General features: G+C 39.4%; 1 protein-coding gene across 1 annotated transcript; it reads right to left on the bottom strand.

Annotated features, from left to right (window-relative positions):
* Nucleotides 1–1090: 1090 nt before the first annotated feature.
* Nucleotides 1091–15279, bottom strand: socs5b (suppressor of cytokine signaling 5b). Its single transcript, XM_033979860.2, has 2 exons — nt 14829–15279; nt 1091–7607 (listed from the first exon to the last, which is right to left on the bottom strand). The coding sequence occupies exon 2, from the start codon at nt 7576–7578 to the stop codon at nt 6004–6006; it is 1575 nt and encodes a 524-aa protein (XP_033835751.1). The 5' UTR covers nt 7579–7607; nt 14829–15279; the 3' UTR covers nt 1091–6003.
* Nucleotides 15280–17071: the final 1792 nt, after the last annotated feature.

Here is a 17071-nt window from a genome sequence, read left to right as displayed (position 1 = left end):
TGGAATAAGGCCACCACATTTTAAAACTATTGTGAAAAACAAAATTCACCTTATTTTGCTGATAGAGAAGATTCTGAACTTTGTGCCAGTTTTTGTGTTAAGTAGATAGATGTGTTAATCACAGAAACCAGGTCAAAACTGCATTTTGGAAGTTAGAAAGGCAAATTCTACCATAGAAATCTCCCCTGCCCTCCAGCTCAATAATAAACTATGGATAGTATAAAACGTTGTGATGTCACTTGAACAAACACAACCTATTAGCATTGTTAGCTAGGTCTTAAATTGGTTTCAGTGATTGGTTGATACGGTAGTCCCATGACAACAACCACATCCCATAATAGTCCTCTTTTTCTTTCACTTCCAGACAGAAACTTTTGTGCACATTCAGCATAAAGTGACGGGATTTCAACCATACCAACTCCGTATTTGCATAAGGGATCAGGAAAAATAATTACTCTCTACATAATTTTTCTGTTTATAGCACCTCTTAAATATATATGGGAAACATGAACTGTGTAAAATATCTTCTTTAAACTTATCGTACCTTTAAAACGCTGTGGCAAAACTGCAAGGACCAGACCCAGTTATTTATCACTAGGTTAGATAAATAGTTTCTTATTATTGACAATAAAAGGTTTTGATGGCATTTTTCTCCTTAGGATACAGAAAATACACGTTGACAGCTTTCATTGCATGGACCTCTTTTCCACTGTGTTTGGGCTTCATCATTTTAAGGTTACTGTTTTGAGATAATATAAAAAAAAAAACAATGGGCTCTGAATTTCAAAAACACTAAAATATTATGGATTGTTATAAATTATAATGTATAATTCATCTGAGAAATTAAACTGGTTGGTTTGACTTCCACTGACTAAGAAAATGAATACCACTGATTTAGTCTGGTATCACAACAGAGTATTTTTAAGTTAAAATAGTTGTTGTAAACCACTATACTCACTATAACTTAACAGATTTAGTCATTGATATGGATTTTAAAGGCTTAATACCATTATCAGTAAATATTGGTTATCAGCCAAAAACAGCAAGACAAATATCGGATATCGGTTCATCCATATCCGTATCAGGCCATCCCTCAATTTTATACTATTCATACACTTTGATTAAGGTGGAAGATCTATGGACCTGTACAACTTCATATCAGTCGATAACTGTACAGCTCAGCTCACAGTTTGGAAATCTGCCATGAGGAGACAGTAAAATGTGAATTATGTGGATATTATAATAGATCTTACACTTGTCAAGGATAAATGGAAAACTCTCATCTAATTCAAAATCACTAGCATTACATACGGAGGTCATAAAAGGGGGCGTGTCTACAAAAATAAATAAATTGTTAAAGTCTCCGCCAAGAATGAGCTCCTGGTTCATCTCAGTGGAAAAGAGGTCTCAAAGAAAGAGGGGATTCTGGGTAATGTGGTCCATTTTACACCCCATGGGGTTTAGTCCTGGCTCGGTCCAGGTTTAATCTGGGTCTGGTTCTGGTTTGATGCATGAGACAGTGGAAATGCAGGTGTCCTATCTGTTATATCTGCAGCGCGTGTGCAAATGAGTTCATGACAGTTAATGCACCACAGAAAATATCGTCTTTTCATCAGGCTCCTATTACATATAATTCATCATTCATCATACATACAAAGTCTTTTTATTCCTAACGCTAAGGGGTTATATGGCAAACATGTGCTACGGTTAATGTCACAAATTTCCCATGGGGAAAACAGGGCATGAGGGTCCGGGGGTGGACTCTCAAAGCGATGGGGGGGGTGGGGGGGCTGCCTGAGTTCACGTAATGGGACAAGAGAGGAGGGGAGAGGGGGGGTGAAAAAGGTAAAGGGGGGCAGAGGGGTGGTTCATATAGGAGTCAGAATGATCCCCTCACTCCCCTCTGCATCCCAGGACCCTCCATGTGGCTCTGTCTAAGCACCTCCCAAACAAGCACCAGTCTGCAACATGGCAACTACTTCACATTATAAAAAAGATTATCTACTATAATGGCTTGAAATCAGGGTATTAATCTTGATTTATTTAACATGATTCAATACAGAGCTGGGAGAAATATAAAAAAAAATATATATTGGTTTGGAGGTACAATTAGGAGATTAGTATTAAGAATATAGTCTTTAATAAAACAATCTTAAAATATAGTCTTTCAAATAAAGGATTCGATATTTCTGAAATGTTGTGGTTAATTTTACAGTCCATTCACATTTTTGTGTGATACTTAAATCTCAACACAAGCAAGACCTTTCTGAATGCCATAATATTTGTCAATATTATCCATCCATAGTTAATTCTTATAAGTTGCACTTGCAGTAAGAAAAACTTTCTACTTCACTGCCAAACAATTTTGCTTTCTGAAAATGTATAAATGGACTGAAAATAGGTCATAACTGTCTTGAATGATAAAAAATTAACAAGACCCATTAACTTCATGCATCTAAAGAGTCAAATATTGTTAATCAAGATTAATACACTACACTAAAAATGTATTTATAAATTATGTAGATAATCTTTTTTGCAGTGTAGACTTTGAATATTGAAATGTTTTGAACCAGTTGAAAACAATGGGCTATATTTTTCCCTATAAATATCCATATACATTTGAGCTCACTAATATAATTATTAAAATAGCTTAAGTATTGTACTGTAATTAAGAAAAGATGTGTTCAAACGTTCTGCAAAATATTAACATTATATGGCAAGTAAAGTGCTAATTTCAAGTGTAAAAGTGTAAATACTGAGCGATGCAAACCTACATATTAGGTTCATAACAGATGTATTGTTTGTTCAACATATTGCAGATGTTTGGACTCTGAAATGTAAAATTAAATATTACAGGAACTATCTTAAGCTAAATTAATTAGGATTAACTTAAAAGCAAAAAACTGAGGTCTGAAGAGCAGTGAGGACTTTTGGCTCAGGCTTAAGTTTAAAGTTTGGGACTCATGATTGAACAGAAAATTTGAATTACTTCTAAAACTTGATTAGGTGTAACAAATACACTTTGCTGTAGTTTAAAGTTTTCAATATATATTTTAAATAAGGTTATGGTCATTGTATTCACCATGGCTGCTTAAACTCTACTGCGCCACTAACTACACTTGTAACTTTTGAATAGCTCCATTGACTTTATAACAGTAAAAACTTCTCTTTGTCACCCATCTTATTTCATAAAAAAGTTAACTCTATCTGAAAATGTTGTGACTACATTGTACACTGTTATTAAGTACTTTTCCCTATGCTAATATTACTGAGAGAGCTTCTATAAACTGAATCTCTTGCCCTGACAGTTTGAATAGTCCGGGACTGGGGGCATAGCGGGACAACTCAACGCTCTAAATCACGTTCTTATCTATGCGACGTGGACAGATGGAGCAGAAACAGGTGGAGGAGTTACGAAAAATGGCCTCCCGCGGTCACACAGCAGCCTCTGAGAAATTTATATCCCACTTGGAGGAATGAAGCAGTGATTATAAGGCCTAGGAGAGAGGGAGAGAGAGGGTAGGCCTGTGTCACGATAACAAATTTTGATGTGCGATATATTTACAGCTGTAGTCCACTAATGAAATTCTTGGTTGACCAAAGAAATGTCCTGCTGTTCAATTAGTTGTTAAAAAAGGGTGTGTGGCAAAAGCTCTCAAAGCTATTGCGTATCTCTATATATCTGACCCAAACTGCACCCACAAGACTACAACTGCACAGGAGTTCAGGCAAAGTAACTATAAGCAGAAAAAAAGTCCTAGGAAACTATATTTATACAAAAACTGATTAAACTTGTGAATCATTAGTTTAATCTGCCTTCTTACATATAAATATAAAAAATACCTCTGAGAAAAAGGTTTACAAGGATTATCATTAGTTTCAACTTCATTGTGATACTGTTATGTAGCAACGTATCACACTTCAAATTTGTTATCATCCCAGGCCTCGTTCAAACTGCAATTTTGTAAGACACCTATAGAGAAGATTTTCACATTTTACAGTAACATAAAGGTAACTAACTATGGCTTACCTATATTTTAAAATGACTTAAAAGAGTGCTAAATACAATATCTAAATTGAAGAAATGTATTGTTTGGGGTGCCTGTGGTTATCTATGGAAACATATCTTGGGGAAAATGGCTATAATTTGCTATTAAGTTGTAAATTGTTTTAAATGACAATACAAAATTGCACTGCCCCCTTTGAACTGCACTAATTTCAAGTACATGTGTAACAGACAATCTAGCCTGCATGTTGTGCAGAATTAACAATATCAGTAAAGTTACTTGGTTAAACAGAACATTTTGGCTTATCTTACTCCTGATCATTCTGAACTGACTAATTTGTAAGTCCAATGGATGCAATACATTAAATATTACTGAGGGATGACAAGTTCCTGTCAAGAACTTACTCGTGACAGACCTAAACATTGCTATGGGGAAGGGTTGGGTGGCTCTATGGAAAATGGGATACTCAATGTTGATGAATAATGCCATGTCATTAGTCCAAATATCCTGTTTGTATCATAGACTCATATGCAGTGAAATGCGAGCCTGTCTGAGACCTCCAGCTGAACTTTTCCGGTTTGTGATCTCATCAATATTTCACATTTATGCCACAGTTTTACCTGCTCTCTCCTTCCGCAGCCCTATCCCCATAAAACAAGCCTGAATGAACCACTGCTCTCTAAACTCGTGCCATGGATTTAATAGGAAATTTATCCAGATATATTAGTTAAAGATTCACTGACAGCTGTATTTTGACTAGATCCAAAATAATCAAAAAATCAACTCTTGTAAATTGATTGTAATATAGGCTAATATAGCCATACTTCAACAGCTACTTTTAAAATATGCTTAATGTTTTTAATAAAGTGTATGTAATTGACTTGTTACTGAAAATATGGAAAGTTGCTTCGTCAGGAGCACACTGAAGTAAATGGACTGAATACTGCTAGTACAAAGTGGAGTTGAAGATAAACTTATTTAGAAGTGCTCCGATCAGGATTTTTGAGGCCTATCACCGATACCAAATATCTGAAATTTTTATCAGCTGATGCTGATCACAGGCGATATTTTGATATAGTGATATATCACTATGTATCACATATATATAAATAATATAGGCTTTTGATGATACGACGTTTGACCAAAATCAAACTAGTTATAGCATCAATGGAATTTTGCAGACAATTTAAGCCAATAATGTGCCTCTAGCTGCCGATCATTTATCTACATGGCTAAGTGTTATGTCTGATTTTGCTGATCACTGTTCATGTCATTGATAATCGGTGGCTGATTAATCGGGGAACGTCTAATCTTATTAAAAGTAAAACGCTGCAGACTGATCCATTATTTACCTAAATTAAAAGGACTTTCTAACCATTTTTCCCTGAAGCCAAGCCTTCACCTCTCATAAATTAGCACCAAATGTGACACTGCAGGAACACTACAGTCACATGATTTAGAACTCTGTCTAAAACGTAAGATAAATAATTTAAATGTGATCAATAAAACTTGCGTCTTAAAAATCAAATCATTTCTACAACTGCCAACATTTCTGATCAGCTGTGCTAGATTTGTCTGATTAATAATAATTAACCTATACTTAACTGGTGGTGGGTCATTGTGCAGAGGAGCAGAGCCTGATGTGACTTGGTGCTTAAAGACAAAGACATGGAGAGTGCACTGTACAGATGTGACCACTGGGGTGACAGGGAGGCATGCAGGTCACAGGCAGGTGGCCCTGTTGGGTCAGGCAGACATTTAGCACAAAAGAAGAGAAAAAACACAAAGTGCTTATATTTGTGCCTTCCCTCACTCTCAAAGAAAACCTGTTGCACAAGCCGTGTGCTTGCCGTTATACTGAGTATAATCATATGTATTTGTGATGTAAGTAATAACTAAAGATTAGAATGAATCTGGTATAGCTTGTTACATTTAATTCCCACCAAAGAGCCGTAGTCTCCTGATAAGGAACATCTCTAGTTCAGTTAATCTCAGACTATTTGAGCTTAAGCAGAGGCTCTCGCTCCAGCCAGCGCACTCGTACTTTCTGTTTGTAATGATACTCCTTTAAAAAGTCCTGCAGAGCGGGCGGCAGCGGAAGTGCCCCGATGCCATCGTACGAGGTCCGGCGGCAGATGACAGCGCGCGCCAAGTGCTGCAGCGAGAAGGGGAAGGTCCGGTGCAGCGGAGCCGTCAGCAGAGGCTCAAAGAACATGCAGGCGCTGGGGTCCTTATAGTGCTCCAACAGCCCCGTGACCGTCGTCGAGTGGAACACGCACGGGTCGTGGGCATCGAAGCTGAAGTTATGGTTCCACTGCTCGATGCGTGCGTGCAGTGAGCGGTTGTAGCGCCGGAAGCTAACGGAGAACAGGTAGTCCTCCTGTGCAGAGTCTCTTAGCAGAAAGGTGCCCTCAGGTCGGCCGTCCAGCAGAGCCTCCGCCTCGTAGCGGTCCATGACACCCCAGTAGCAGGGCAGCGCGCTGATCTGCAGCAGGTCTGGCACCAGGCAGTGGATATAGTCGATCTGAGTGTGCACCTTCCACGGCCCTGGCTGCTGCCGGCTGTGGCCCTCCCCTGAAGCGTGCCTCTGTTTGGGACGTCGCGCCTGGAGGCACAGGGTGGTGGAGTCCTCCTCAGAGTCACAGTCCTGTGATGAGGCCCCGGTGGCCCCCGAGCGGCCCTCGGCCTCTGCCAGGCCAGGGGTCATCTTTGGTCCCAGTTTGTAGAGTGTGGACGAGGGGACGGAGGCCTCCAGGGTGTGGATCTGGGCATTGGGGGGCGGGTCTACGCCCTCCTCAATGCTGAGGCGGCGGCGCTCGCGCAGACGCTCCTCTTCGTCCTCGGGAGATGTCTGTCCTGGTTCGAAGGCGTCCAGCAGAGTTGTGGAGGAGTGGGGGCTCACGGGCGCCGTGTGCTGTTTGATCAGGTGCCACTTATGGGCCAGGTCGGAGCCCGGGGGGAAGGGGCAGGTCTCCAACATTAGCTCCGTCAGATGGATCTTGCGTTTGGTGGAGATGGGGGACTTGGCTGAGCGGGAGCGCCTGTGGGTGGGCAGAGGCAGGCACAGGCCCACTGTGTCACTGAGGCGCTGCCTGAGGGTCCGGCTGTTGACCCCCCGCCCCGGGACAGAGTCGCACATCTCTGGGGCCGAGCTGACCCCATAGCGCCTCTCTCTGCGGCTGCTCCTCAGCCTGCCCGAGCGGCCTTCCAGAGAGCTCTGAGTTTTGGTGGAACATGAGTGTTTTTTCTTGCCGCCCCATGGTGCGTGCCGAGAGTACGAGTCTCTACGGGCCAGGGCTACACCCGCCCCTGCCCGTAAATCCTCTGTGTCCTTGTCTATGGAGATCTCCACGATCTGTGGGATGTCTGACACACAGTTGTGATGGCGCCTCCCTGTGGCAGTTTGGGCAGGCTGTGGGCTCCGTGCCGGACTGGAGGGGGCGGAGGGCAGGGGCTCGGGGGGACTCAGCTCCACTACACAGTGCACCTCCTCGGTCTCGGGACGCCCCTCCACCGTGGCACTGTTGCTGTGGAACAAGGTTTGACATCTGCTCTTCAGGTTACTCCACATGGTCCCTCTGTGCGCAGAGCCACTGGGACCTGCAGAAGACAGAAAGATTGGATTTAGACACAAGCTCATGGGGACGAGCATCAACAGACAATGTCATGACTTAAAGAGGGAAACCAACAGAAATAATGTACTCAGACTCAGTGAATACCAACAACAATCAGTTTTAAAGTTAACCATTTGAAAACTTTACTGAAAGTCTGTGACACAGAGTTTGGAGAGTCTCTGTAGCCCCGGGTTCAGGGCATGCAGAATGTTCTACATTTAAATTCCCCAGACTGCTGTGTATCTAGTAATTAGACATGGTTTGGGCGCTGGTGTGAGAGGAGAGGGAGCCGAGCGTGAGGAGTTGCCAGGCAGACGTGCAGCGGCACAAGGCCACAGCTATAAATGAACGGGGATCTGCTCACAGCTGATGTGAGGTATGTACTGTATTACTGAGCCAGTCTAGACCTGACCCGGCCTGGGTCTAACACACACCCTGCTGCTGATTTATCTCTCAAACAGTAGTTGACATGTATTTGGACGTGTAGCCTCGTCACAGTGTTGACACATGAAGCACATTATACAACCACCAGCCACCAGGAAGGCGCTACCCCAGACACAACCACTTTATGGGCTTCTAGACATTTTTGTTGGATAATTGTTACTGACAAAAAGCCAGTCCCCTGCAGGAAATGGGACAGCCAATTACCGCGACATGCTGACTCTGCAACTTCTTATTTTAATTGATGGAGGGTTCAGCATAAATCTAAAAGCTATAAATTTTGCTGTCAAGGCCAAAAGAGCATCAGAAAGGCTACCTATCTTTCCTTTGTCTGGGTTCAGTGCACTTGGCTTCATGTTTGTTCAAACTATATCAATATTTTCCCTTCTTTGACAAAATAATTCATCGTCTAATAATACAGTCTAAAAAAATGTAAAAGTATTGCATCCAGAAAAGGTATGTTATGTTCACAGTTAGCTAGCTAACCTATCAAGAAAGACATTTTAATTAAATCAACTGAAAATAAAATAAAATAAGCACATAAAAATAAAATAAAATTCATTATTTATTATAATGTGCTGTTGTTAATGACTAATGACACAGCCATCAGTCATTCACAAAAAAATAAATGCATCTTCTTTGGATAAAATTAATTTTTATCCAAAGATAAAAGGGAAAAAAAGAAAAAAGTTCAGTACCGCAGCTTTAATGGGATTTACTACTCTTCATTGTCAGGTTAAAACTAGTTTAAGGATGAATCACCTAATCGCACCTCTGCCTCTTGTCTGTCATCCAGGAACTTTGGCCCACAGCGTTGATCAAAGACTCCAGATATTTGTTCAACCAGATTTAAGACAGTCAAATCTGAGTCTGAAATCTCTGAGCATATAATGATAATAAATGATCCATAGCTTAACTTCCTGAGTCTCTCTTTGAATCAATATACAGACAATCAATAAAAACTATATGGACTATAGGATAACTTCAATACTTACCTTTCACATTTTCCTAAGACATCGAACTACTGTTGCTGAAAACAATAGTTTTGGCATTGCATCTTTTTACAATGTATTTTTACTTATACAGTGGGGCCTCGCTATATCGTGGTTCACCTTTCGCGGCTTTGCTGTTTAACAGATATTTTTTGTGAAGTTTTACATGCTTTTTTTTTTTTTACAGCGCATGATCGCACATTGTGTTCTGTGCTCTGATTGGCTAAAGGACTGTAAACCATTGTCAATCTCCTCCATGCTGTATCTTCTGTACAGTACAGAATGTGTTCAGACAAATTTACATAAATGTTTGATCACAAGCAGTGTGACTCTGAACTGCTGTATGTTTGCAAGTTTTCTCCCTGACAAAACCCACAATGTCGATGAAACGTTCTGTACAGACAAATTTCACAAACGCTTTGAACTTAAAAGTGCTTCTCTGCACGGAGAGGCCACCTCTGCAGATACCGCTGAAGCAGAGGCACGTGAACAACAAATTTAAAGTGATCATTGAGGATGGGGGATATAATATACGAAGGTTTGAACTTTGAGAGTGTTTAAAACACAGAGAAATCCGGCTGAAAAAAGTGTATAAAGTGTGTGGTGAGGGGGTTTACAGCCTTAAGACATATATAATAATTGGAAGAAATAAAGCTGACCACTGTAATTGTAAGGCAAATAATCTGTATTATAAATTGTAAAATGACCTAAATATCCAAATAGCCACTATATCTGACAGACTTTTTACCATACTTACTACTTCTTTGCTGAGCCTTATTTAGCCTTGCTTTGTCCTAGTTTGGTTTGACAAGTTAATGTTAAACTGAATCACAATATTAAACATATTATTTACATAACAAATATCTCAATTTTCTCAGATTATGCAAACTACAAAGCATATAAGAGTACTCCAACACTGCTGAAGTCCCGTTGGTACAATAAACAGGTCAAAGGTCAAAAGACGAGTTCACACAGTCTATTTCTCTTTTGTAAAAATGCTAAAAATATCTATTCATTCAATTATTTTGGGTAGGGAAAGACTGGACCTTATACAGGCAACTATTGGACACACAGTCGCTTCATTCTTTTATAAATGCCATTAACTTAATCAGACTCTACAATTCAAACCCACTTCAAGGTGCACTGTGTAACTTTTTCAGTTTGGAAGTCTGGAGATGGTCTTGCCTTGCCTGCAATGTTCCTCAGTATAGCATTCAACTTTTCTATGTTGCATTTTTTTTCAATTGCAATTATAGTTTTCATCTCATCTCCATGACGATATACGTTTAAATCCATACTATGGATCATCACAGGCAAAGCAATTATATCACCATGGAGACAGTTTGCGGACCAGAAAAGTTGTTTAGTGCACTTTTAAGATTGCTTTTCCTTCCTTTAAATCTTGTATAATTTCTGCCCCAGTACAAAACACCTGAAGAGAAAGATGCAGAGCTGCCAGAGAAAATGCTGATGCACAAACTTATATTGTAACTTCACACTGCGCCGTGTCCAATACAAACGTAAAGCACCTTTTATCGCTAAATCTGAAAACGCCTGAATTTTCCATAGAGGTTAGCACTGAACTTCATTTAGCTGTACACCTAATAAAAAACTGCTGTGATAGGGAGTTCAGTTAAAAGAAAGGCCCAATCCCCGCTACTGAGAGTGCAAGATAAAAAGATGTATTCTACGAATAACTTCAGGTAACAAATCAATAACAATCAATACATTTTTGTGTCAAGTTCCATGTACTTATCTCTCAATAGCTGTGGTTACATGCACACTCAAAGTCTGAGTAATCTGAGTATCAGCACGCCGAATCCTCTAATTTCTTTCGGATCATGATCTCTCTGATTACTCACGTCATATTTTGCAGTTTACATGTCATTTAAATAATCTTAAAGGTCCAGAAATGAGAATATAATCAATTTTTTGTGTGCATTTGACAAAGCCCAATGACACCTATGGGTTAAGTTTTAGAATTTTGGCTCTGAAATTGTATACGAGTGGGCAATCAAAGTGCATGCAAATATATGGTAAAATTAACCCTAAACGTACAGGAATATCATCTCTTACCCTTATTTTCATCAACTTATTGGACCAAATACTTACTATATACTTGTAAATGTTAAAGTGTGATATATTGGTACCGGAAATATTCTGATGCAGCAGTAATACTGAATACCATTTTTGCATCAGTATTACTGAATCAATAAAAAAAAAACTGAATCAACAAAATAATGAATCAATGAAACAGACTACTAGACCATTAGTCTCAATAAAGACTCATAGATTAGATAGACAATTCTCTCCTCTTTACCTCAAATGCTAAGTACTCAAGTGCAAATAAAATGTACAAATGATAAATACGGAACACCAAAAATATTGTGCATAATTTATTTATTGAACAAGCCTACTCCATATTCAATTTTTTTTATACCTTGAAAATAACTATTCTGACACTATCTTGTAGTGGACAATGTATCACCCACCTCTAGTTGCATATATATTTTTATTCAAATGTAGTAAATCATTTGTCTTACACTTGTTGGATGACAGCCAGACTCTGTGCCAGGCCTTCACCTCTGCATGAACTGCTGAGCTGCTCCAGTTCACTATTAATTTATACTTAAAAGCACACTATGTAACTTTTCTAGTGGGGAGCCCGCCACCTGCTTGTCTCCATGCAGATGGTATTGTATTGATCTCATGGAGACAAGCAGATCTATGGAGGGGCAACCCCACTCACTGTAACTTTTCATACAATAAAACAAGACAGATATGTTTAATGCCATAGTGCGGAACATTCTAGGCAAAGCAGTAAAGGACTGAGCACCCTACCAGAACAATTACCTTTCAAATACAGTACCAGTAAAAATAGATTTTTTTTGTCTTAAATCAAATGACACTGCTATTAATCATAGTGCACCCTCTAAAACAGCTTGGAGAATGCAGTCATTATAATGACTCATGAGTTGAGTCGTGGAAATTAGTACAATTTGTATCTGAGGGCTTCGGTCCAGTAGAACAGAGAAGAAATGCCAGTCATTAATACAGCCAACATTTGCACCAATTCAAATGCCCAAAGGTGTAGCATGGGAAGCCCTAATTTGAATGGTATGCTAATAACTAATTAATTTTACCACCATCATATGCTTAAAATATAGCAGTGTAAACCAATGACAAACTCTATGGTATCATCCTTTCTGGATGCTAAAGTTAATGTGACGTTAACCACCAAATAAAAAAGAAAAAGTTTTACATTTAGGTTTACTTTTGGAGTATCCATCGAAATAAAATGCACTGATTTATAGTGCCTGATCTAAGAAGGAACAATTATTGATTAATTAAATAATCCCAACATCCTGATAATACGCTTCTCGTATAAATTACTGTGTACATTTTGCATATAATTCAACCATTACCAGCTTAATCTATTCTGTATTTTAAAACTAATTTTCAACAAAAGTCTTTCTTACCCACTGTTCATGTACGCATTCATCAAAAAGTCTACGTTTCCTGTGTCCTTTTGATGTAATTACTGCTCTGTCTGAATAAATCTTTTTTTTTTTTCTCATCATGTGGCATGGTAGTCCAGATGACAATTATCCAATTGCTAAATTTGTTACAATTATTTCAATAATTGATTAGCAGAGATTCAACCAATTAAATATTTCAACCCTAGTTCAAAGCATGCCAGTCTTGAATGCAGCTCTCCAATGGCATCCCAAATAGGAGGAGGCATGTGGCTGGAACTGTCCCTCGTCTCAGCAAAGTCAGGATTAATAATTTAAACAATGCCTAGCCTATATAATCCTCCCTGTATGTGGCATTGATAACAAAACGCCACGCCATCCGAGTGACCCAGTCTTTCTCCGAGCTGCTCAAAAGCCCAAAGTGGAAAATACAAATAGTTTTAGGCCAAGTCCAACACACACCCATTCTCCAGGGATCACAGTGAGCGCAGCAAAAGAACTGGAGAGGAGACAAGATTAAGGGAGGACGCCTTTAGACCGACCACGGCTAACGAGATACGAGCTGGTGTCATGCATTCATAAAGATATAAGCAGTGCTAATATGGCTAAAGACAACTAGGCGTGACACTGACAGGGGTAATTGGTTTATCAATTTCTCCTGATTATGAGCACAGGTGACTAAAATATACAAATAATCATTATAGAAGGGCATAAAATTTTGCAACTGTTACCTAAAATCTTTAGATTATTTACTGAAAAATCAGACTGTAAAGTGCATCTTTTTTGTCTACATATGAATGAAGTTATAATAACAGATTTATTGTATTGGTGAAATACATGTAGGAATTATATTTGACCATGTTCCCCAGAATAAATCTCAATGTTGAGCTTTCAAATTGTCATATTGTTATTGCACTCTTCAACTATGTAAAGCATGTTTTCTTAATTTAGTGCAGGTCTTTAGCCCTGTCACTCAAACCAGTGTTGTCATAAAGCCACACAGAATCCTGTTCAATTAGAGTCGAGCACATGTTCAGACCCCAAAGCCCTTTCCATGTATAATTTTTTTTTGGAAGAAAAGTAGGCTATAACTTTTATTGCATCATTTTAATTTACTGCCACTTGTTACTACTATCATTCACATAATATTAAACTTACACAAGATTTTTATATGAATAGACCATTAGAGCAGTCCCAAAGCTATAATAAGATAACAGAGTTCCATCATCTAGAAAACAGTGAACCATACACTAAAACCTGACTACTTCATTGCAAATGGCCCAAAAAACTTACCCTTAAATGATCAAAATTTAAAATGCCACATAGAAATAAACCTCTAAAGACAACTTTAACAACTGTGTAGTAAGCGTTCTATGAATGCTTGCACATACTGCAGAGCCCCTAGTGATTATCCTGCCACATCTCCAGAGAACCATCTATTAAGGTAAAGTTTGTTATATCAGGGATATGATCGCGGGAGCAAGGCCTTTTGGGCTTATGAAGGCCTCATAGCATCCACAGTCAATCCCTCTGTGTAGCTCCAGTCGCTTTAAACGCTTCACAACAAAGTTCATATTAGCCAGATCTGCGTGGCAGCTCAAATAACCACAACTACAGCGCTCCCGATAATAAAACAAATACACATTTTATTGTGGTATTGCTAGAAACACCGTTTATATCCAGTCTGTCAAAATGCTAACCAGGACTCTGGAGAATGGGACTGCAGCTACCCAATTCGCATCACTGCCCGATTAGCTTCAAGACGGGTTCTGCGCATGCGTCCACTACTTTTCTATCCTGGGTACGGAAAAGAAATATGGACAAAACTACTGAAGTATCAAGTTAGAGCTTATTCATAACTAAATTTATCGTCTGTTCGGTAATATGTAACAGATTAGACAATATATTATACCACTAAAACAACTGGAAACGTAAAGAAATGGCACATAGTGTGAGCTCTTGCGTGCGGATTTTAACACATTAAATGCACGCGTTAAAAACTGTGCATCTGCATAATCTCGCTTTGATTACACTCTTGTTGTTTAACGTTTGTGACAGAATGAGATTAATTCTAAACATTACGGTTTATCACAAAGCCATTACTCCTATTTGTCAAAGCCAGCAGCATGCCTGACGCAAATCGGGTAGTGACAGGGATACTAGCATGTTAGCTCGGGAAAAATCGACGAAGAAAATTACACAATTAAGTTTAGCGGCTGTGCAATGCCGATGGAAGCCAAATAGACAAGCGTGAGATGCAGGACAGGCAAAGGATTCTTTCTCGAAATGTTGACTTACCCGTGTGCCTCTTTGAAAGCACTATTCAACAGCTTTCTTTGTCTGCAAAAAATGGCTATTAAGAGAAGTCAGGCTTATATCCCCCTTGTGGACCACGGCGACGGTTGAAAGCGCAATATCTTCACGTGTACTTAACGGTAACATCCCGAAATCGTTTACCCTGCCCAATAAATAAAACTAAGGTTATTGAAAATATAAATATCGTTGTTTTAGGCCGTGGGGAGGCATTTCTTCGTCATGGTGGGGGTCTAGCCAATATGACGGCGAAGACTAGAGCGGACACAGAGCCGGAGAGGCGGACCGAGAGGGAGGCGACTGACAGCGGGCCAGGCCAATGAAGCAGGCCCAAAGGACAGCCACTTCCGACGGCCAAGAGAGGATAGGGACCGCAGGGACGAGCCATAGGACGAGCCCGGAGTTGGATCCTCGTGATAGGCGTCTCCCAGCGCCAATGAGCTGACTAGATAGACGAGGCAGCTGCTTGGAAACGTGGAGAGGTGAGTGGTTTATAAAGGCCAGGCTCACTCACACACTGATGTCATACAGGTTCAGAAGAAAAAGAAGGAGAAATGCCAACCAATCATGCTATTTGCTTAATTAAAAAAAACAAAAACATTCGCCCTATCTATAATCCCCTAGCCTATTATGACTAACTAATAAAGCTTGCTGAAGGATATATTTGTAATTTCCAGCAAAGCATCCATTTATTTAACAAGATGCCATGTCCCACTACTAGTTAAACCTTTACGTTTTATAATCAGTAGACTATTACCATAGTTTTGGGTGAGTAAAGTCTGTGTTATTTATTTTTTTCTTCTTTTAGAGCTCTGTAATTATGCCCCTCTTTCATGGACAGTGGAAATACCCAGACATAGGGAGAACATACAAACTCAGGTTAATAATGTTAGTCTGGGATCATTACTTGTGCCAACGTCTTTGGCCGATGACAAAATGGTAATCGTAGCATGGAGGACTTTTCTGTTGGGATATCCAAAGTTCTCCCCTCCTTTGGCTGCTCCACTGGATTATGGAGAAACTCGGGTCCGAAGATGTTTCTGTGTGACTTGCTGCTTACCCCAATAGATTTAAATAAAAGGTCAGATGCAGAGGATTAATTTTGTTTTCCTCTCTTAAATTTGCTCTATGTAACTATTCTGGTGGTGTTTCGGCAATTGCTTGTTTTATTCAGATGTTATTGCTTTACCCTGATCTTTTCAACAGCTTGAAATTTATTTATATCTCTTCAATTTTAGTACAGCTACGTATTTTAGAACACCTGTAAGTGATAGGTTTAAAGCCAGACTATGTGTTTATTCCAGGCCATGCAATAACATCTTTGTGAGGAAAAGAAGGTGACGGACCCTCCCCCAAAACCTAGTGTACCTTTAGCGATGTATAATATACCTAATCATAGTTACATATATTCTTCTCTCTCTCTCTAACATTGGATTGTTAGTGTAATCCCTCATACATAGGCCTGTCATGATAACATATTTTGAAAATGTGCTACTAACTATACTGTGCTAAACTATAATATTGAAATATTTATGCCACTGACACAATAACAATAATCCAAGATAATCTCAATAAACCATTTTTAAATATACAGTATCATTAAAAGGCTTAAGCTGCAACAAATAAATAGCAGAATGAACCAATAATTATCTATAGAAGTTAGTTATTCAACTCTCTATTGGTTAAATACTATTGTATTACAACAAAAATACCCCAAAAGCTTCCCATTTTGTACATACAATAAATAATGAGCCCCAGAATATATTGTTCCAGCCTTCATATATTGAACAATAAGCTGATATACTCATTATTGTGACAAGGCCTACTCATTCAGAACAGTTTCATTCAAAAGACTTTTTCTTTTGCACATTGACATGTTTTAAAAAAAAATTATAATTCATTCATATAAAGACTTCAAATTTGTGAACGTGATTTAGTTCTATGGAGAATAATGCAGCCTTTTCCTTCAGCAGATGCAGAACTCCTCCGTGCCCCGTGTCCATTCAGTCCAGGCCCTAAATATAACCTGAGAGCTTCATAATTATGTGTCATTATCCAGCCCACAGTAGACCAGTGCATGTGTGTCACGGCTTGTACCACAGTTAATCCAAGAACAATTAAAACGTCTAGAGGGAGCACTGAGCGTCACATCACCCACACATGAGGTCATCTCCTGGAGCGTGCTCAGTCGCAGCCTTCAGGACCGGAGGAAGCAGTCTGAGTAATGC

This window comes from Periophthalmus magnuspinnatus, chromosome 15, assembly GCF_009829125.3.
Source record: "Periophthalmus magnuspinnatus isolate fPerMag1 chromosome 15, fPerMag1.2.pri, whole genome shotgun sequence".
NCBI classification, from domain to species: Eukaryota; Metazoa; Chordata; class Actinopteri; order Gobiiformes; family Gobiidae; genus Periophthalmus; species Periophthalmus magnuspinnatus.
This window is presented reverse-complemented; position numbering and strand designations above follow the sequence as displayed.